General features: G+C 41.4%; 1 protein-coding gene across 1 annotated transcript in view; it reads right to left on the bottom strand.

Moving 5' to 3' along the window:
- The window catches only part of lnx1 (ligand of numb-protein X 1), a 210,949-nt gene that overhangs the window by 86,651 nt on the left and 100,183 nt on the right, over positions 1–24,115 (bottom strand). The window contains exons 2-5 of the mRNA XM_068035321.1: positions 21,443–21,717; positions 19,623–19,769; positions 15,215–15,417; positions 8,214–8,573 (exon numbers count right to left, since the gene is read on the bottom strand). Coding sequence (XP_067891422.1) covers positions 8,214–8,573; positions 15,215–15,417; positions 19,623–19,769; positions 21,443–21,717 — 985 coding nt within the window. The remainder of the gene's footprint in view (positions 1–8,213; positions 8,574–15,214; positions 15,418–19,622; positions 19,770–21,442; positions 21,718–24,115) is intronic.

Genomic DNA, 24,115 nt, shown 5'->3' with positions numbered 1-24,115 from the left:
TTATTTTTCACGCCGACTTCTGAAATGCAATTTTTTCTCACCTTTGGTTAAAAGTCCCAAACTCCTCCCAGTTGTAATGAGTTTGATCTCCCAGACCTTCCTCAAAGTCAATGTCCTCTTCGCTCACTTCTTCCGAGCACTTACGACCCGGAATTCCATGAATAGGGTGATCCCCGGTGATCCTGTTGGTGTTTCACTTCTCCACAAACCTCAACTTTCAAAAAAGGTTCAGGTCTTCGCAGCCTTTCGCTGTATCAATCTTCTGAAAGCAGGTGTTCCCTCTTACTCTCTCGAGACTGCCATCATTGGTTTTCTTCCAGTCTTCCTTACAGCCCTTTCTGAGGCTGCCACCACTGGACTTCCTTACAGCCTGCTTGCCTTCTGAAAATTTGTTGAATTTATCCGGAATCAAAAGTCAATAACCAATTGTGTTTTCTAATATGGAAAGTCCACAAGTCTGGCTACAGCAAAGCCACCCGGGCTTTTCACTGTTTCTAGGTTAGCAACTGCCATTTGTATTTACATTTGCAGAATGACTGACTCCTAGTTTATGATCTGAAAGTCTGGGAGGGTGAAACCCATTGTTCTTCAGGTGTTATACCCCTGCAGTCTCTGCTTTTCAAAAGGTCGTTGATCTGTGTTCTTTGTTGTCCTGGTGACCAAGATTTCTGTCTTCTGTTTAAGCAGAGTTGATGTGAGGTCACCTAACTTCTCAGACTACATTTTAAACTTTTAAAAATCACAGTTTTTACAACATAATTAGGTTGCAAAGTCCAGCATTCATAACACCATGCAAGCACATGGAATGCAACACCTGCCCTTTCCCCTCCTCTGACGTCACCTTTCAGAGCTGCAAACACTCCTTCCAGATGAGTCAGCGATTTACAACCTAGGACCATATTTCCTGCTCACTGTGTGCCCTCCTCTAAATCAGGAAGCTCAAATGCAGATTGGGTGATCGCTTTGTTGAGTACACTCATTCAGCCTCAAATCCTACCGTAACCTTTCCCACTTGCACTCTCACCTTTCTGTCCTTGGCCATCTGTATTGTTCCAATGAAGCTCAATGAAAGCTTGAGGAAAAGCACTTCATCTTTCTACTAGACATTTCACAGTTATGTGACCTTAACCAATTCAGACCTTAGCCACCACTCCCATTTTCTCTTAGCAGGTGCTGCTACTGTAGGATAGGTGCACCAGCATTTCCAGGAATGGGACAGGTTGTGGGTTGCTGCTTGAATGACAATCCCTTATTGGTACGTGATCAGCAGGATGGTCTGCACCTCTCGAGTCACCTGCTTTTTGTACTCCTCCCCACCCCACCCCACCCCCATCCCATACTCCCAGACCACAGGGGCCTTCTCCTTTTTGCCAGATTTTCCAAGCTTCATTTTCCAAAATGCACTTTCAAAACCAACAGTCTAGCCTTTGGCCCTCCATTTTTATTTAAAAAAATTTTTTTTTTTTTTTTTTAGAGATACAGCACTGAAACAGGCCCTTCGGCCCACCGAGACTGTGCCGACCAACAACCACCCATTTATACTAATCCTACATTAACCCCATATTCTCTACTACATCCCCACCATTCTCCTACCAACTACCTACACTAGGGACAATTTACAATGGCCAATTTACCTATCAACCTGCAAGTCTTTGGCTGTGGGAGGAAACCGGAGCACCCGGCGGAAACCCACGCAGACACGGAGAACTTGCAAACTCCGCACAGACAGTACCCAGAACTGAACCCGGGTCGCTGGAGCTGTGAGACTGCGGTGCTAACCACTGCGCCACTGTGCCTCCCCCATTGACCACAACTTTTCTGCAGCTACTGATTTGCTCAAGCACACCCTCACCTCGACTCTGATGCCCCAGCTCCCAATGAAACCATTATTCTTTCTCACCCTAGCTGTTATCCCAGGTAGCCCTCTCAAGTCCAAGGGACACAGACATGAACAGACATGGCAGACAACTGGTTTAGCCATTCACTGGCAGATCTGGCTGGACCACATAAAGCACTATTGGGTCATGCTCTCATCTACTAAAACCGCTCACTATTCCAGGATCATCATGGAATGCAAAGATAACTTGCGGCTTCTTTTCTCTACTGCAAGCCATCTCCTTAAATCCCTCTCTCCGTCTCCTTCACCCTCCCCTCCAGCAATAAATGCGAGGAGAATCATAGAAAATCATAGAATTATTGAAAGTTTAAGGCACAGAAAGAGGCCACTTGGCCCATCGTGTCTGTGCTGGCCAAAAAACAATCCACCCAGTCTAACCCCCTTTCCAGCATTTGGTCCATAGCCCTACAGATTACAGCACCTGAGGTGCATATCCAGCCACCTTTTGAATGAGTTGAGGGTTTCTGTCTCAACTACCCTTTCAGGCAGTGAGTTCCAGACCCCCAACACCCTCTGGGTGAAAACATTTTTCCTCATGTCCCCTCTAATCTTTCTACCAATTACTTTAAATCTATACCCCCTAGTCACCGACCTACTAGCCCACTCGGCCCAAACGACCTCTAAAGTTTCCCCTGCTCTGGCCCTGAACTTGCATATTTCTCTAGTTTCTCTCCTATCTCCTCTCATGTTCCCTCTGTTTATTTGTCCATGAGACCAAACTCGTGCTGCCTAGGTCGTATTCTCAGTAAACTGCTGACCGCACAACTTCATGTGCTGGTGCATTTAGCAGATATTGCCAACAGTTCTCGGTCTTCAGGTGTTATCCCTCACTCCTGTAAATCTGCTGTCATCACTCCCTCCTCAAACAAAACCTTTGCCACCTCCTTCCTTGCAAACTATTGCCCCACCTCCAACCTCCCTTTCCTATCCGGAGTCCTTGAGCATGTTGTCACCTCTCAAATCCGTGCACATCTTTCCCCGGAACTCCTTGTTAGAATCCCTCCCATCAGTTTTCCACCCACCACCTTACCAAAACAGTTCTTGTCTAAGTCACAAATGACATCCTACAGGACTGTAACAAAGGCAAACTATTTTTCCTTGTCCTTCTTGACCTGTCTGCAGTCTTTGACGTGGTTGACCACACCATTCTCCTCCACAGTCATCCAGCTGGGTGGGACTGCTTTTGGTTGATTCCGTTCTTATCTATCTAATCGTAGCAAGAGTATCACTTGCAATGCTTTCTGTTTCTGCTCCCACACCATTACCTCTGGTGACTCCAATGATCTATCCTTGGCCCTCCCGTATTTATTTACATGCTACCCCTTGCGACATCATCCGAAAGTGAAGCGTTAGTTTTCACACGTACAATGACGACACCCAGCTCGATCTCACCACCACTTCTCTCGACTCCTCCAAGTTACTAAATTATCACACTGCTTATCCTCCAATTAAATACTGGGAAGTCTAAAGCCATTGTGTTTTCGGTCCCCACTCCAAACTCAGTTGGCTATCTACTGACTCCATCCGTTTCCCTGGCAACAGTCTGACACTAAAACAGTCTGTTTGCAACCTTGGTGTCACATTTTACCCTGAGATGAGTTGCCAACCACATATTTGCACCAACACTAAGATCGCCTATTTCCACCTCTGCAACATCACCCAATTTCACCCCTGTCTCAGTTCATCTGCTGCTGAAACCCTCATTCATGCCTTTGTTACCTCTAGACTTGATTATTCTAATGCACTCCTGGCTCCCGGTCAAGCAATGCCTTGATTTTACAATTTGCATCCTTGTTTCAAATCCCTCCATGACCTCGCTCCTCCCTAGCTCTGTTATCTCCTCCAGCCCTACAACCCTCAGATATTTGCTCTCCTCTAATTTTGGCCTTTTGAGCATTCCTGATTTTAATCACTCAACCATTGGTGCCGTGCCTTCAGTTGTCTAGGCACTGAGCTCTGGTATGCCGTCCTTACACCTCTCTGCCTCTCCACCTCACTTTCTGCCTTTAAGACACTCCTTAAAGACACTCTTTGACCAAACTTTTAGTTATCTGACCTTAAATCTCCTTATGTGGCTCTGTGTCATACGTTATATTATGTTAGAGGTGTTGTATAATTGATATAGTTCCATCCCTCTGCTATTATCATTTATACATCCTCTCGGTCGCTGATACTTTTATTTCTCTAATTTCTTTCATTATAACGTTGGTTAGTCTGCATTTAGAGTACTGTGTGCAGTTCTGGTCGCCGCACTACAGGAAAGATGTGATTAAGCTAGAGAGGGTGCAGAAAAGATTCACAAGGATGTTGCCTGGTTTGGAGGGCTTGGGTTATAAAGAGAGATTGGATAGGCTGGGTCTGTTTTCCCTGGAGAGAAGGAGGCTGAGAGGGGACATGATAGAGGTATATAAAATTATGAGATGCATAGATAAGGTAGATAGCCAGAGTCTGTTTCCCATGGTAGGGGTGACTAAAACTAGATGGCATAGATTTAAGGTGAGAGGGAGGAGGTTTAAAGGGGATCAAAGGGGTAAATTTTTCACACAAAGAATAGCGGATATCTGGAATGAACTGCCTGAGAAGGTAGTGGAGACAGGAACAGTAGAAACATTTAAGAGGCATCTGGACAGGTACTTGAATGAGCAAGGCATAGAGGGATATGGAATTAATGCAGGCAGGTGGGATTAGTATAGATAGGCATTATGGTCGGCATGGACGCGGTGGGCCGTAGGGCCTGTTTCTATGCTGTACGACTCTATGACTCTATTGCCTCCTTTTATCTTAAACCATTAGCACTACCATCATTTAATCTTTATTTGTCCTCCCCCTAATCATAGACCATTCTTTTTATCTTCCCATCTTCCCAACCACTTTGCCCCATCTCTGTTCCTGTTGTAAGATGTCATCTGTTACCTCTTCCAGTTCCAATGAAAGTTTATCGACCTAAATCGTTAATCCTCCCTTACCCTTTCCACAGATGCTGCCTAACCTGCTGACTATTTCCAGCATTTCCTGGTTTTATTATCTATCAATTTTATTAAATGTAGTAACTGTTGAACCTCTTATCATGCAATAATTAGAAAAGCAGTCCTTAGATTTATATAGTGTCTTTCATTACATCAGGACATTCCAAAATGCTTCATAGCCAATGAAGTACTTTTAAAGTAGAGCCATTGCTGTAACCTAGGGGGAAATTTACACAACAGCAATGAGATAAATGACCAAATAATCTGTTTGTTTTAAGTGATTTTAGTTGAGGGATATTAGTGGGTCAAGACATCCAGGGTAACTCCCTTGCTCATCTTCAAAAACTGCCATGGTATCTTATACATTTGCTATATGTTCTTTGTGTTATCTTAAGCAACATAATGATGTATGTGGATTCCAGTGCCTTAAAGATCTCTAACAGGTGTATTAACAGCTAAACTAGTACATACTATACAGAGCAAACTATGCACAGAACCTTTGTCTAGGGTGTTACAGTTGCAGAGAGTCTATGGCTTCTAGTCACATGACAACATCCTGGTATTTAGCTCATTAGCATACTGAGTTCTTAAAGGGACATCACTCCTGAAGCAATCATACAACATCTGCCTTTCTTTCCAAAGATAATCTCATATGTTTTAATTAAAAATACATAAAATTGGATATCAAAATTAGTTCTACAGGGATGTAGATTTTAAAATTTACAAGTATGAGGATAGGGATTGTGGAATTTATGAGTGCAGAAGCTTAAGAGTCCATAGATCAGCTGGAATTTTACGGTGGGCGGAGGGGAACCGTCCACCGACCGAAAAGTTGGTGGCGATCCTGCCTCCGCCAGACCTGGGCATCCAGACCGGATTTTATGGTCCCTAGCCCCTTAACTGGTCTTAGGTGGGACTTCCACCTTATTGAGGCAGGCAGTCCCGCCTAATGGAGCTGCCGGCCAATCGTACACCTGTACTTTCACTAAGAGTCGCTGTAGTCGAGGTAATGCGCTTGTCAGTGGTTTGCGTCAGATCATCTCCAGTGGTTTGTGGTCAGTTTCTACAGTGAACTGCTTACTGAACAGGTAGGTATGAAACTTTGTGATCCCAAACACCAGAGCAAGTGTTTCACACTCTACGTTGAGAAATTGGATTGTGCTGAGGATAAATACTTGGATTTGAATGCAATTGGTTTGCCATCCTGCAGGATGCACACTCCTAGCCCTTTTTGTGAGGTGTCGACTTCCAGGATTGTCTTCTTCCTTGGATCATAGTACTGCAGGGTACAGGTTTCTGCTGACGATGCTTGTTTGAGCGACTCAAACATATGCTGATGGTCCTCCTGCCATACATATGGTACATCTTTCTTCATGCGCTCTCTCAGTGATGATGCTTTGTCAGAAAAGTTTGGAATACATAGTGCCAAGAAGTTGAAAAATCCAAGACATCTCTGTAGATCTTCCTTGTCTTGTGGGTAGGCATATGCCTTACATCTTCAACTTTTCCTGGGTCAGGACGGATTCCGCAACCTGAACAGATGAAGCCAAAGAAATTTATTGACTTACATTCACCTGGCACTTCTTGCTGTTAAAAACGAGCCATTCATGATGAGCTACTGCCATCAGTGAATGAAGATTTCAATCATCCTCTTCTTTGGTTTTGCCCATTACCATAATATCATCGGCAATGCATATACATCCAGGCACATTTTCTATAATTCTGTCCATATGCTGCTGAAACAGATCTTGACTGACAGATAAGCCGAAGGGTAGTCTCTGGAAGCAATATCTTCCAAATGGTGACTTCCCAAGATTCCTTAGCCAGGTGTACCGACCAATATCCATGTTTAGCATCCAACCTGGGGAAGAATTTGGCTCCTGTGAACCAGGGATTCAATTCCTCTAGTGTTGGAATCATGTGGGGGCATCTCTTTAGGAAGAGGTTTAGATGGCTCGGATCTAGACATACTCTGATTGATTCTGTGTGATGATGCACATGATGGATGATGCCATTGCGTTCCATGTCATCCAACTCGCGCTTAAGCTTTTCTTGTATGTGCGCATTGCACTTTCTGGGAGGGTCGATTGACGGAATTGCATTCTCTCTGAGGTGCAGTACGGCATCGCCTTTGAAATCTCCTATTGCGTTGAACCTGTCCGGGTACATTTGTTGTAGGTCATGGACTGACACAATTTGGGTACTCTTGGTGTCTTCTGCTGTAATGGCTACCTTGATGACCTCGTGGATAGTCACAATGTTGAGGTCCTACACGCTGGTAGTCCTGCCACTGCTGGTCCGCTCGTGTTTATCAGGGAAAAAATATTTGTGGTTTCCATGCAGACTTGCCATGACTGAATTGCACTGTTAGTGTGCCACTGCAGGGATGGGTGACCCTCCTCATGCAGTTAGCTTTGCAGTTGTCAGTTGTATCACTAATTTCCAATGACCCCAGTACGTACTCTTCAGGATTCGGACTGGTAGGATATCTGCACTGGATCCAGTGTCAATCTTAATCCCGAGCATATGTTTGCCAACTTTCATCGGGCACATAATATTATTGGTAGTGAAAGCTTCCAGTTGTTTGACATTATCAACACAATGTGTCAGGTTCACAATGCAAAACGCCTGCTCATCTTCTGGCTGAGAATCGCTCCACTCTGACTCTTGGTCTCGGGTCTATTTCGTTCTGGACTTCATATATTGGTTTTCATTTATGCAGGTCTCTAGCGCGCTCCTTGCTGCTGTTGCCCTGTTGCTACACCTGCCTTCTGTTTGTTTGTGTCCTTTTGTGACTTCTGGCTGCATCTTTGGAACCAGATTTCTTGCATAGGTGGGCCCAGTGTCCTTTTGCACTGCACGTCTTGCACAGGAATTGAAATGCAGGACAACCCACACTTACCAGACAGCTTGCTTGCTTTTTGCGATCTGGTTGTCATGTCGATGCTGTCGGCTGCACCTCGTGCTTGCAGATGCTGTTGTCCAGCTACAATGCCTTCGTATTTTCTGCCATCTTCTAGCAGCACATCAATGCTGTGACCTTTCTTTTTCCCCCAAGAGGTCTTTTAGAAACACTTCAATAGATGTTGAGACAATCACCAGCTCCATTATTCACTCTGACAGTTCAGTTTCTGAAAAATCATATTCATTGCCCTTACTACGGCATCTACTGATGAAATGATCTATTGATTCCTGTGGCTGTTGCCTGTACGACATCAATTCCACACGATAATTTCTAAAATTCACTCTTACCTTAAGCTGATATTCTAGCACTTGTGGGTACTTTACTTCTTATAGTAATGCTGGACAACCACATCAGTTATAAATAATTTTGTGTTAATTTAACTAACCTGTATAAAATGTGCTGCAATTTCAGGAGACCCACGCCGAAGATCATGTCCATTGATAGCCAGTACTCTGTCATTCATTTGCAGCTGGCCATCCTGGGCAGCTAAGCTTCCTTCAAGTAAATTAAAGATAAAAACCCCAGCTTCAGCAGGCCTGCGAACCAACTTTATTCCCAGATGTTGATCAGCACTCTTGTGGAGAATAACATGGAAGCTGTCATCTCTGGAGCAGGTACTTTCAATGCTGTTTCTGCACTTCTTGAGCTGTTCTCGGAGTACACTCAGCAGCAGGATCTGACAGGGCTGCTTCAATACTGCCAGTGCATAGTTATGAGGTACACTGTTTATGTCAGCACCATTTACCTGGACAAAAAAAAATACAAAAATAAATTAAGACATTGAAACCTGAGGAAATAGATCTATTTTATATATATGAAAACATTTTCCATAGTATTATTTGTGGTAAGCTGGAGCACATGTTGTTTTATAAATCATAGAAATCATAGAACGTTTATGGCACAGAAAGAGGCCACTTGGCCCATCATATCTGCGCCAGCCAAAAAATGAGCCACCCGGCCTAATCCCACCTTCCAGCATTTGGTCCGTAGCCCTGCAGGTAACAATACTTGAGGTGCATATCCAGACGTCTTTTAAATGAGATGAGGTTTTCTGCCTCTATTACCCTTTCGGACAGTAAGTTCCAGACCCCCGCCATCCTCTGAGTGAAAAAATTTATCCTCATCTCCCCTCTAATCTTTCTACCAATCACTTTAAATCTATTCCCCCTAGTCACTGACCTCCCTGCTAAGATAAATAGGCCCTTCCCATCCATTCAATCCAGGCCCCTCACAATTTTGTACATTTCAATCAAATCAAAATCAGCCTTCTCTGTTCCGAGGAAAACAAAGCCATCCTATCCCATCTTTTCTCATAGCTGCATTTTTCCAGTCCTGGCAATATCCTCGTAAATCTCCTCTGTACCATCCCTAGTGCAATTACATCCTTTCTGTAACGAGGGGACCAGAACTGAACACAGTATCTCAAGTTGTGGCCTAACTAATGTTTTCTATAGTTCCAGCATAACTTCCCTGCTCTTATATTCTATACCTTAGCCAATAAAGGAAAGGACTTCATATGGTTTCGTAACCACTTTATCGACCTGTCCTCCTACCTTCAGGGATCTGCGGATATTCACTCCAAAGTCCCTCACTTCCTCTACACCTCTCAGTATTCCTTTGCCTTGTTTGACCTCCACAAATGCATCACCTCACATTTGTCTGGGTTGAATTCCATTTGTCACTTTTCTGCCCATCTGACCAGACCATCAATGTCTTCCTGCAGCCTACAGCTATCCTCCTTGCTATCTACCACACAGCCAATCTTTGAGCCATCTGCAAACTTCTTGATCATGCCCCCTACATTTACATCCAAATCGTTTATATATACCACAAAAAGCAGGGGACCCATTACTGAGCCACGCGGAACGCCACTGAAAACAGCCCTCCAGTCACGAAAACACCCAACAATTACCTTCTGTTTCCTGCCACTGAACCCATTTTATATCCAAAGGGGTGCTTAAAAGGGGTGATTTCAACAAGATATGATGAAGAAAGTGTTCCAAGTACGTGTGACATTTACAGGAAATGTGTTCTTTATGCAGACATTAATACATATATTATGCACAAAACACAAACTGTATTATGGATTCCAAGATTTCTGATGGCTTACTATTAATGTTGGGTAAATTGTTTTAAAAGGATAGAAATGTTAAATAATGTACTGCACATCTTATTATTCTACTGATGAGATGAAATAACATCCCTGATAAGGTCACAAAGTTGTTAAGTAAACAAAACTTTATGATAAACTAAGTTTAATTTTATGGTGAGGGAACAGTGTCGTTCTTCAGTCTGTAGATCAGGGCCCAGCATGAAATGGCTGGGTTTTCTTTTTCTTTTAAATGCGATTGCTACGGTTATTTTTTTTAAACCATAGGCTCCAGACATTATGACCTATGTTAAAAAGGTGGGGTAAGTTTGAGTTTTGCAAATGCCAGCCTTTAAAAAAAGAATTTCCACAAAATTTGCATATGAACCAACCAACCGCCAAAGGTTTGCCTGGAATATACTTGCCCACAAATAAATGATACAGAAAAAGTGGCATAACAGACAGGAAATACCACACATCCACTATTATTATAATATTACATCAACTAGTTTTTTTTATTCTTTCATGGGATGTGGTTCCCTTGAGCATTTGTTGCCCATCTCTCATTGCTCTTTCTCTCATTGCTCTTGACAACTGTGTGGCTTGCTGGGCCATTTCAGAGGGTAGTTAAAAGTAAATCACATTGTTGTGAGTCTGGAGTCACATGTAGGCCAGACTGGGTAAGGACAGCAGATTTCCTTCCCTAGAGGACATTAGTGAACCAGATGGTTTTTTATGGCACCATTACTGAGACTAGCTTTCAATTCCAGATTTTTATTAATTAGTTGATTTTAAATGCCACCAGCTGCCGTGGTGAGATTTGAACCTGTGTCCCCAGGGCATTAGCCTGGGCCTCTGGATTGCTAGTTCAGTGACATTACCACAATGCCACCATCTCCCCCTAAATTAGTTAAGCCTCCTTATTTGATTGGGTTTTTAATAAATTGGTCAAACTGGTGAGTCATTAAATGTTAAACTGAAACCATATTCTTATAGGTTCATAATATTTTTTTTGGTTCAGTGGAAATATTTTATAGTCCTGCAAAATGGAAGGCAACAGCAAACAGAGAAAGGCTTAGGTGGTTGCCATTTTCATATTAGGAAATTAATTTTTTGCAATTGCTTGAGATAAAAATGTGAGACTTTAAAAAGTACTCCATAATTTTCAGATTTATGGCCCACAAAGAAATACTCTGAAATTGGGAGGGGGAGGGGTATGAAGCATCCTGTGGACAAGCAGCATCAAATAATTACAACATACACCACTGCAATGTTCAAATACATACTAAGGAACTTATTAGATTACTTACTTTCACAGATCTGATTAGGGTCCTAATGGGTCCAACACACTTACAAATTGTGTCCAACATACTTAAAAGACTCCAGAGACTAATCAGTGAGTAAGTCAGAGAATATTGTGGCGCCGCAAGCAGAGCAGCAACCAACATAAGGACTTTCCCTCAGTTTCTTGTAAAGATAAAATAAACTTGCTTATGTAAAGGGATCTGCAGGGGTTCCCAAAACTCCCAGTATAACTTTGACAGAAACCCAGGCGGAGAAATAGGAAAAACAGCAGTTTACGCCATTTTGAGGGTTTCTGTGGATCTTCCAGCGAAGTAACAACAAGCGATCAAGATAACTGCAGCAGAAATGCCTTTCACTTCCTCATGGTATCTCAAAGTGCTTCACAGCCAATTAGTTATTTTTGACATATAGTCGTCATTGTTATATAAGTGAATACACAATCCAACTTACACAGCAAGATTCCACAAACAGCAAATTAACAACTAGCTAATTAAACCATTGTGATAGTGTTGGTGGAGACATGTCGGGAGACGTATAGGTGCAGTTTCACAGTTCTCAATTTCCTTTCAGTTTGTTGACTGTTATCTGCCTCCCAATGCAAGCAGGAGTAGGATGAATTATACCTGGCACAAAGTCAAGACTGTTTGGGTCTGCAACATGTCAAGATAGGAACCCAGCTTAATCACAGGAACAAGTAGCTCACTCAGGAAGCCTCCACATTTACTCCATCCAATCCTACACCATGTGGGAGTAGCACAGTAGAAAAAAAATCACTACGTGTGTCCATGAACAAGAGCATCAGAACACATCAGGTTAAAAACATATCAGACTAAAGACAGACTCAACACCTCCATTATTATTTTCAATAAAGACACAATGCACCATATTAAAACCTTCAGTCATTGACTTGCTTTGAAATTTGTGTTTCCTACATGAACAGTAGTAATAGAGTATGGTTATTTGAAAAAACTGTTCAGTTGAACATGAAGACAGTCTTCCTTCAATCATATCCTGGTAAACCTGTTTCCTCTCAACTTTTCCATATTATAATATGCTCTGAAGAAAGTGACATGTTAATGGTATGCTGCATCCTACAAAACAAAGAATTACTGAATAGAATCATAAAATGGTCATAGCAAAGAAGGAGGCCATTTTGCCCACTGAGCCCATGCCAGCTTTCTCCAGGAACAATTTAGCTAGTCCCACTCTACCGTCCTATTCCCATAGACCTGCAATTTCATCTGCCACTTGTTTGTCCATTAGCCTATGTCCTCTTGACGTCTATTACTGTCTTCTTCCACAGTTCACTCTACTTCCACGTTTTGTGTCATCTGTAAATTTTGAAATTGTGCCCTGCACACTCAAGTTTAATACGTATCAAGAAAAATAGCAGTCCTCGTACCAACCCCAGGGGAACACCGCTGTATACCTTCCTTCAGTCCCTAAAACAAAGAGACATGTTTATTTTTAGACTAGCAGAGTTGGAATCACAGTTACCATCAGTGAAGTGCTAATGCTGTTCCTTGGTTGCATATCTGATTGCAGGAAATAGCAAAACTCAGCAATTGATTTATTGGTAAGATATTCCCTCCTCACTAATTGCTCCCCTGGAGGGTCAAGACAACTTTTAGTTGCAGTAGACATTCTGCCTGGGACAGTAGTTGGCTTGGTGGCCCTCCACCTATGGTCTTGGATTTCCCTGTCTCTTCTCTTCTGCCAACATGCCTAACAAAGTGAGATTGCAGCAAGGTACAGTGTGGACTGAAACAACTGAATTACTCTTAGCAATCTAGTCTGTTCTTCTTCATACTGGACCACTGCCAACACTCTTTGCTTCCTAATGCTAATCTTATTGCAGGCATCATTAATGTCCAGTATCCTTGAGGGCAAGCATGAGTAAATTTCAAAGTCTGTTGTTAACTGATGCTTAACAAAGTTAACAAGTGTGATGAGAAATTTCGCCAACCAAAAATGTATGTCAGAAATTCAGGCATGCATTGTGCAAAAATTTCCTGACTGCTTATTTCAATGAATGTAAAATTATATACAGTGTGCATCCAAATTTCTGATCTGCAGTGCTGTTGGACAAGACTATCTGGAGGCCAGACTCATATTACTTCTTGACCGTACAAGTACAATTTTAGCTTGAACTCAAAGGATTTTGTTGCTCATCCATGTTCCAGATGCTGTCAAAGCAAAATTCTGGCCCCTGGAGCACAAGTACTTATGAAGTTTAAGTTATCTCTCAGTGAATCACTTGCAGAAAGATGGAATAGGATGGTGGGCAGGGAGGAGCCAGTGCTAGGGCCAATAATACCGATAGGATACTCAAATTCATGTGTTGAGGTTGGTGGTTGACAAGTCGTTCAACGGTTTTGGATGGCAATTGCATTGGCAGAGAAATTTCTGAACTGCCCAGTTCAGGAGTAACAAATTTCCACCCTTCCCTCATCTTCATGTGGTCCATCTCTAGCTATTCCCTTCCCTTCTTCAACTTCTTTGTCTCTATTTCTGAAGATAGGCTATTGTCCAATATCCACTATACGCCCACTGACTCTCAGAGCTCCCTTGACTACACTTCCTCACACCCAGCTCTCTGCAAGAACTCTATTCCATTCCTCCAGTTTCTCTGTCTCCGTTGTATCTGTTCTGACGTTGTCACCATCCATACCAAAGCTTCTGATAGGTTTTCCTTTTTCCTGAACTAAGGATTTCTCCCACATTGTGGTTGACAGGGCTCTCAGCCATTTCCTGCAATTCTGCTCTCACCTCTTCCCATCCCTCCCAGGACCCAAGTAGGGTTCCCCTCATCCTCACCTTCCATCTCACCAGCCTCCACATTCAAAAGATCATCCTTTGCCATTTCCACTACCTCCAGCAAGATGCCACCACCAACACATCTTTCCCTCCACTCCCCTTTCAGCATTCCAAAGGAAGGTTCCCTCCATGACATCCTGGTCCACTCCTCAATCACCCACTACATCCCCTCCCCTTCCCTTTCAACAGCAACTTCCGATGCAAGTGCAGGAGATACAACACCTGCTCTTTTACCCTTTCCTTTTCCATCAAAGGCCCCAAACTCTACTTCCAAGCGAAACAGCAATTTACATGTACTTCTTTCAATTTAGTACACTGTATTTGCTAATCACGATGCAGTCTCCTCTACACTGGGGAGACCAAATGCAGATTGGGTGATCGCTTTGATGAACACCTCCGTTCAGTTCACAATGCATGATCCTGAGCTTCTGGTCACCTGTCATTCTCCACCCCACTCCACTCTTGACCTCTTTGTATTTGGCCTACTCCACTGTTCCAGTGAAGTTCAATGTAAAATTGAGGAACAGTATGTCAACTTTTGATTAAGCACTTTACAGCTTAACAGACTCAACACTGAGTTCAACAATTTCAAATCGTAATCTCTGTCCCCATTTTGTTTTGGGATGTCAGCTGTTAATGATTTTTCTAGACCCTCCTTTGCTTCTTTACTTGTCCCATGTCATCTCCTTTTGCCTTACACTATCATCCCTTTCATCATTTAATCTCTCTTGTCTTCCACCCTATCACAGACCTTTCCCTTTTGTTCTTTTCTCACTCCCCACTTTCCCTACCTCTGTACTTGCTTAAAACCTGTTACTTCCCAACTTTTTCCATTTCTGCTGAAAGGTCATCAGCCTGACCTGCTGAATATTTCCAGCAGTTTCCATTTTTATTTCAGATTTCCAACATCCACAGTATTTTACTTCAGTAAGTTCCTGGTGTCAGCTGGATAATCAGGAGATAATAAAGAGAAACAAAGCAATTTCAAATAGGAAGTCAGTCACACTATATCACTCCAGTTTACCCCCAAGTCCAACCAGTTAGAGTATTGGGAATCGGGAGGGACAGACAGATTGACAAACGCCTTTCTCCGCTGTGCAATATACATACTACAAGGAAACTAAAGGAAGAAGCACACAATTCATATTTAGAAATAATTTCACAACGTGCAGTACCTCTAGAATCATGTCCCCTGGTAAAAGTCTGCCATCTTTAGCAATGGCACCATCTCGATAAATGTCTTGTATGACAATATTCTCCATCGCAGTTTCACATCCTCCCACAATAGTGATGCCAAGGCTTTCATGTGCATCAGAGCGATTAATCTTGATAGTTGTAACTTCACCATCTGGAATTAAATGATGTAGTCTGGGAAATGCTGGAAACATAAGAACAAACTTGATTGAATGTCTGAGTCTGCCTTCGTTTTATCTGGTTTATCATCTTACATTATAAATATGACCTTCAACACATTAGTTCATGTTACAGTAAAATATCAATGTTTTGGCTAAAATTAACCATGGAACCGCCACAGATTTTGCATTCTCTATAAACATGGGTTCATTGTACAGAAGTGTACAATACTAAATATGCAACACTGGATTAAATAACTCCACATGGTAAGGTAGTCAGGCATTAGAACTTCAGTTCAGCATGGCTATCAGTTGAAATTACAAAATATTTACAGCACAGAAAAAGATGATTTGGTCCAACAAGTCCATGCCAGTGTTTATGCTTCAACAAGCCTCCTCTCACCCCTCTTCATCTAGCCCCATCGAAATTCTAGAGAATTGAATGATTATTGTAGTTTGCCTGTGATACCTTGTGAAGGAATTTTGCTAGATCTTTGCAGATATTTCTAATCAAATCCCACCGTGTCCACCACTGATGCTTAGTAATATAACCTACCAGTGCGTTAATAGATGAAATATTTATTGCAAATGGATTGGTGTACAATAAGGAAGTCTTGCTACAACTGTATAAGGGTTTTGGTCAGACCACATCTGGAGTAATATGCATAGTTTTGGTCTACATATTTAAGGAAAGATATACTTGCATTGGAGGCAGTACAGCGACGGTTCACTAGATTAGTTTTTGGGATGAGAGGCTAAGTAAGTTTGGCTTATACTTTCTGAAGTTCAGAAGAATGAGAGGTGATCTCATTGAAACATACAAGATTCTGAAGGGGCTGGATAGTGTAGATCCTGAGAGGCTGTTTCCCCTGGTTGGGGAATCTAGAACACAGGAGCATAGTCTCAGGATAAGCGATCCATTCGATAGGGCTGAGATGAGAAATTTCTTCATTCAGAGGGTTGTGAATCTTTGGAATTGTTTATCCTAGAGGTTTGTTGATGCTCCATCATTCAATATATTTAAGGCTGAGATAGATTTTTTGGTCTCTCAAGGAATCAAGAGATATGGGGAGAGGGTGGGAAAGTGGAGTCGAGGTAGATCAGTCATGATCATACTGAATGGCGGAGCAGGCTCGATGGGCTGTATGGTCTACTCCTGTGCCTATTTCTTATGTTCATGTAACTGAGATGCTGCTGTCTACCCAGGGAGGAAGCGGGGGGCTGGTGAGAGGAGAAAGGGGAAGTTCAATAGACATTTCACCCTTACTGAAATAGTATTTTGCATTTGATGACTACAGAGCATCACTGACAGCAATCATGAAATTAGTTCATGGCCTAAACTATGCAAAGGAGGCTACGTGGTGCCTGGCAACCATTGTAAGAAATACAGGGAACATGGAAAATACAAGTATAATAAATAATAATATTAATTTAAATTGCTAGAAGAATTTTTTTTAAAGGGCTTGATAAAGCCTATTGTCAAATCTATATTATCACGGCACTACCTTTGCTGCAGGAGAAAGCCTGCCCTGCTGCAATTGTTCCTTCTTCCAGAGCCAACCTCTTTGGTCTAGCCTTTCATTATTTTCATACAACAACACTTATATCTATGTAGTGCTTTAACATAATAAAACATCGCAAAGCTCTTCGCAGAAGAACTGCACAGCAAAATATGACACCAAACCACATAAGGCGATATTAGAGCTGGTGGCCAAAAGTCAAAGTAGATTTTATGGAGTATCTTCAAGGATGAAAAAGAGAGGCACAGCGGTTTAGGGCAGGAATTCCAAAGTTTGATGCCTGGGCAGCTGAAGGCACGGCCACCTAGGTGGAGCGATTAAAATTGGGAATGCTCAGAGGCCAGAATTAGATGAGTGCAGACATCTCGGAGGATTGTGGGGTTGGAGGAGAATACAGAGATAGAGAGGGGCGAGGCCATGCAGATTTGAAAGAATTTAAAATCAAGGAATTGCTTGACTGGGTGCCACTGAAGGTCCGCGAGCACAGGGTGATGGGTAAACGGGACTTGGTATAAAGAACATACGCATCAGAGTTTTGCATGACCTCAAGTTTATGGAGGATAGAATGTGGGAGAGCAGCCAGGAAGTGCATTGGGATAGTCAATTCTAGAGGTAACAAAGGCATGAAATAAGTGTTTCTACAGTAGCTGAGCTGAGGCAGAAGAAAGTCTGGCCATGTTATGGAGGTGGCAATAGGTGGTCTTAGTGATGGTACAAATGACATTCTACCTAACTGTGACAAAGATAAATTATCCCTCCTCATCCTTCCCGAACTGTTTTCAGTCTTTGACACAGTTGACCACACCATCCTCCTCCAACACCTCTCCACTGTCGTCCAGCTGTGGAGACTGCTCTCACCTGGAAGCTCTCCTCAGAGTCAAATATGACATCAAGGTTTGAAAAGTCTGGTTTAGTCTCAGACTGTTGCCAGGGAGAGGGATGGAGTCGGTGGATAGGGAACGGAGTTTGATGTGGGGACCGAAAACAATGGCTTCAGTCTTCCCAATACTTACTTGGAGGAAATTCCTGTTCATCCAGTACAGAATGTTGGACAAACAGTCTGACAATTTAGAGATTGTGGAGGGGTGGTGATGAGGTAGAGCTGAATGTCGTCAACGTACATGCAAAAACTAACACTGTGCTTTCGGATGATGTCGCCAAGAGGCAGCATGTAGATGAGAAATAGGAGGGGGCCAAGTATAGAACCTTATGGGACACCAGAAGTAATGGTGTGGGAACAGGAAGAGAAGCCATTGCAAGTGATCCTCTGGCTACGACTAGCTAGATGAGAATGGAACCAGGTGAGAGCAGTCTCCACAGTTGGACGACAGTGGAGAGGCATTGGAGGAGGATGGTGTGGTCAACTGTGTCAAAGACTGTAGACCATGTCGAGAAAGATGAGGAGGGATAATTTATCTTTGTCACAGTTACATAGAATGTCATTTGTGACTTTGATAAGTACCGTGGTAAGGCCAACACCTGATTGGAGAGATTCAAACATGGAGTTCTGGGAAAGATTGGCACTGATTTGGGAGTTGACAACAAGTTTAAGGACTTTGGAGAGGAAATGGAGGTTGGAGATGGGGCAGTAAGGGTTGTTTTTTTTTCGGGATGGCAGAGTTAAAGGGGGGATAGCACCTGAAGAAAGAACCATTAACAATATCAGCTAACATAAAGACCAGGAGGGGAAGTTGGGTGATCAGCAAGATTAGTCCCCAGTGGATGCACTGGGTGGGAAATTTAGCAATGGTCAATTGGGGTTGTCGTCCTCATCCAGGCAAGTAGATAGTTTCCATCACACTCCTGGCTTGTGCCTTGTCGATGGTGGAAAGGCTTTGGTGAGTTACTCGCTGCAGAATACCTAGCCTCTGACCTGCTCTTGTGGTCACAGTATTTATATGGCTAGTCCAGTTAGGGTTCTGATCAAGGGTGACTCACAGGATGTTGATGGGGGGGAATTCAGCAATGGTAATGCCATTGAATGTAAAGTGGAGTTGTTTAGACTCTCTCTTGTTGGAGATGGTCATTACCTGGAAATTGTGTGGTATGGATGTTACTTGCCACTGATCAGTCCAAGCCTGAATGCTGTCCAGGTCTTACTGCATGTGGGCATGGACTGCTTCATTATCTCAGGAGCTGCAAATGAAACTGAATATCAACGAACATTCCCACTTCTGACCTTACGATGGAGGGAAGATCATTGATGAGACAGCTGAAGATGGCTGAGCCTAGGACAGAGTCTAATATAATGGGTCCTAAATATAAAACAGTCACCAATAAATCCAATAGGGAATTCAGGAGTAACAGGAGAGTGGTTAAATGTGGAACTTGTTAGCACAAGGAGTAATTGAGTCAAATATCATAGATGCATTTAAGGGGAAGCTAGATTACCACATGAGGGAAAAAGGAATAGAAGGATGTGTTGATGGGGTTAGATGAAGAAGGATGAGAGGATGCTTGTGTGGAGCATAAACACTGGCATGCAGCTGTTGGGTCATTTGGCCAGTCTCTGTGTTGTAAATACTTTGTAACTTTGCAAAATACAGGTCCTTTTATTTTACCACTGCATCTCCAGTTGTGGCATCGAGTTCTCTATTTACTAATCTTATTAAATTGTTTTGCAAGACAATTTAACATGCACCTTTACTCTTTCATCAAACTACCACTGGCATGGTGGATTCAATAAAATGTATCCAGAGTTTTTTTTTTACCTTCTTCAGGAAGTGCGGCTGTCTGCATATTCTCCCCAGCATCACTGTCAATGAGACTTGCACTGTTAGTCCTACGGAGGTAGCTGAAAGCGCGATTCAATTTTTTAAAAGATCTGCTTCTCATAGGAGTGCGATCTGAATGTCGTTCTATGAGAAAATGGAAATTTGTGACATTACACAATTAGTTATATCAAATGAACACAAAACGAAAAGGATAAAGCATGATGCCTGATACTATAAAACAGGATTTTTAAAGGTTCCTTTGGTTTTTTGTATAAACTACAAATTATATAATACATCCCTAGGCTATGGACATTGTGTTTTTATAAAGTTAATTGACCAGCAAGCAATTTTAAAATAGTAGCTATATGATACATTGGAAATCTCATTGTTACTTTTCCTCTCTCCATTTTATTCTTTCCTTTTCTGATGGTATTGCCTCATGTTTGGGATATAGTTCAACAGGTGCAAGCAACTCAGGTATCTTACTTCATTATCTGCATGAGCTTTCAACAGTTAGGAACAAATAGGCAACCCGGACACATAGTTTCCTAGCCTAGAGGCTGAAATCAATCATTACGTCCCTACCAATGCCTAGCATGAGGTCAGTTAATGTAGAATGGTACTCTTAAAAAAAAATCATTTATCTACCAAGTTCAACTCAATACAGAGAATAAGTAATGGTCTGGAGTGTGGTGCAAGGCAGTAATATACTTAAGGGGTATGGATTAATAAAATAGGAATGACAAAAGTATGTTGCAGCCTCAAACATACTCCAATACTTCATTTTATTTTTTGATATTGTTTCTTATTGTTTACATTTCTGTTTGGAAATTCATCAGCTTTTGTCCCTTCCATTACCAAGCCCATCAAATCTTATTCATTGCAGTTTAAAGATGTAATCTATTTAAATATATCACCATCTTAAAATTAATACAGTTCCATATGCTTAAAGAGGTTTGTGGTCAGTGCCCTCTTTTTCATCCTAAATCTAATTTCCGACAATGTTGTGATCCTGGGGGCTTTGTATTATTGCCAACAAGTTCAATGATGGTATGTTTTACCATATTAAACTAAACCAATGATTTTCCTATCAGCTATTCTCATTGTTTTATACTAAATGATAGCATACTGTTTTCACAATGAATTGTGTGGTGCATACTTGTGTCCATTTCCATAACAGGTAGGTAACAAAGCATGCTTTGGTTAGTTGCTGATTTCACCTTCAGCCTGCTACTTCTAGATTTATGTTGTGTATGCCAATGAATATTTAGCAACAAAAATTTAAACTCTAGGTACTTTATTTCTTAAAACTAGAAATAGTAATTGAACTGTATGACATCATGGTTTCAGTCATGCCAAGTGGTAAGGGGTTCATGTTATTTGTGCTGTCAAAAACAGTTTGTAGGCAATGGTTGGGGCATTAGCTATTGATTCCAAATTGAATTGCTAAAAATCATCTCATGTAGACAGACTAATTGTTGTATTTGTCTTATTTCACTTGCATAAATTGGGGGAAAATTACAATTTTAAAATCAGGTCAACCAACTAACAAATTATGCCCAAGTATTAATGCCTTTCTGCTCCCTCTTATAGGAAAGTAACAATAAAACCTATTAAACAAAGAACTGCAAATCTGAAACAAATACAAAAAATGCAGGAAACACTCTGCAGGTGAGCCAGCCATTTTTGATGAATAGTTCACACCCAAAATATTAACTTACCTGTTCTCTCAATTCAATTTTCTTTTTGCTGATCCTTGAAAAGCCCTACAAACTTGTGTAGTGTATAAATTACTCACAGTTTGCACCTATACTTACGTTTCTTTATACTACTTTTGCTGTGGGCACTAGAATTGCTTTCTGACTGACTGTCCTCAGCACTTCCATCAAAGGTTGGACTCATCAGACATGGGTCATTTGTCTTTAAGGCCACGGCTGCAGATGCTGACACTTGCGACGAAAGTACAGACATGGCCACTTCATTGTTATCTACAGGAATCATGGGATCTAAATCTGTATCACTTGTTGAAGAATTTTCTTGGGAATATCTCTTTCGTTCTCCCAAGAGTCCACATTGGGTTGCTCCTTTACACCTAAAACAAGACACAGATTTTCACAAGCATGTAAAAACATTGCAAACTTTTGTCATATTTATGAAATAAGTTAAACAAAATCGATACTTTGATTTGTACCTATAAAGTGTACTTTTTTTTCCCTGGTTCAATTATTAGTCGGCTAACACACTGAATCCTGGGCCTCCATTCAAATTGTGCCTTTCATTAAATCTCACACAACATAATTTAATGTTACTTAGCAAATGATTCAGTTCAATGTACATCTCAAGCTGATAAAGTAGTGCAGTTGACATATCTGAATAGCATTATGCATGAGAGCTACAGCCAATATACAGCCAACCAATGGAGGGAGTATGAGACTGGGTACTGTTGTAACTTGCTAAATAGAAACATACATCAGTGAAACAGAAGTGCGAGAACGAGAATCTTTCCATAAGCATTTGATGTGAAAATAGTTACCCGATGACCAGTACAATATTATCAACGTACAGTATCTGAGCAATCTTGCATCTCAACCCGCTGATCCAGCTGGAAAGGTTACACGGTTCACATCTTACATTTAAGAACCTTGGCATTGTCACAAGGAAAATAATTGTTGAGAGAGGCGAGGGGAACAACATGCTCTGGGAATCTCTCACCATTTTGCGCTTCTGGAGTAGGCATTAATATTTCCTAACATTGCTGGTAGGGATTCGTGTCTCTTTTGTGCCAACAGTATAATTCTGAGAGATCTGTCATATACCCCACAGCTGTCACAATAATTTTAAAATGATGCTAATGTTTTTGGTAGCAAAGACCGTGGCATAGAACTGTCTTCCTTCACCCTCCAGGCAATGAGATTACTGTAGTTAAGTCCATAATTAATTGTGAGATGTTAGCATCCAGGTGAAAAGGCCAAATATTATGACTCAAAACAAAGTTTTAGAAGCCCACAGAAGATTAATGCTCAGTACTGAAAAAGAGTACAGACCACCATGATAGAGCATTGAATGAAACAAATAGAACTAAACAGACTAGTAAGTATCTTTGACAGTAAGAGTTTGAAATATGAAATAATGGGATATGACTATTATACTTGCAAATATTTTATGTCCATTTGCAATTAGATCACAATCAAGCTCTATCAATAACATGACAAATAGAGACACACTAGTACAATCTTAAATTTTTATTGACTACTTAAGTATACAGCATTAAAATCTGACAAGACCATTACTTTTAGAACATACAGTATACTTCCTGATAATCTACTGAGAAACAAAAACAAGCAGTAGTCATGACTCACAAGTTGCTATACAACTTTAGACTCAAACAGCAAGAAAAATTTAAACAATAAGAAAACAATTAAACTTACATTTTAATCTGAGTTATGTATAAAAACCCCAGGAAAAATGCACTGCACACAGTAACTGCAAATCTCATTAAATATCTTCATTTTTCTCCACCTCTGCTCGAATAATCTCTTGCTGTCACCATCTCCCTTGCTGCTTTTGTGGTTATTTCTTTCTGTTCTTTTTTCCTTTGGCTACTTTTTCTTACTACTGACTCTCTTGCTTTTAGCTGTTTCTACTCATTCTTTGCTTCCTGTTTCTATTTTGCCTCATATTCTCCATCAATTGTTTTGCATAAGCTGAAAGTTCTCATGCTCAGTTTCCATGCATAGGTATCAGGAAACACCACAGGCTTTGTGCATCATTGGTCAATCAGCCTATTCAGTTCTCTTAACTGGCTCTTCTTTAGTGAGGACTCTGAAGGGATCCCAACAGAGAAGAAAATGACAATGATACAGTAAAAGAAAATAAACTACAATTAATGTTCTCCAACATTCCAGCAACTATTTTAGTTGTATGCTCCTTCTTTTCTTGGACAACCTTTTCTTTCATTTCTTGCTATGGCTGAACTTAAATCTTAAAAAAACATTCCTTTATTTAAGACACAACTATTGTACAATTGGGCATGGAAATCCTCACTTGCTTTCCACAATTTTTTCCAAATTTCCCTATAGATGAGTCAGAGATCCCACAAAATACAGGAATTCCTGTAAGGATGGTGATACAATGTATCACTGTAAAATGATACATTTTGGTGGAAGAATGAGGGGAGGCAATATGAATGAAATGGTACAATGTGGAATATACAGAATATATAATGTATTGTATAAATAGTACAATTTAAAGGGGCGCAGGAACAGCTAAACCTGGGGCGTATGTGGCACAGGAGGCGGCCATTTGGCCCATCGAGTCCATGATGGCTCTCCATGGAGCTATCCAGTCTGTCCCACTCCCCCACTCGATCCCTGCAGCCCTGTAAGTTTATTTCATTCAAGGGGCCATCCAATTTCCTTTTGAAGTCATTGTCTTTGAAGTTGGAAGGGCAAATTGAAAAGGCTGTTAAAAAAAAAAGAGATCCTTGGCTT

This window comes from Heterodontus francisci, chromosome 1 (genome assembly GCF_036365525.1).
Source record: "Heterodontus francisci isolate sHetFra1 chromosome 1, sHetFra1.hap1, whole genome shotgun sequence".
NCBI classification, from domain to species: Eukaryota; Metazoa; Chordata; class Chondrichthyes; order Heterodontiformes; family Heterodontidae; genus Heterodontus; species Heterodontus francisci.
This window is presented reverse-complemented; position numbering and strand designations above follow the sequence as displayed.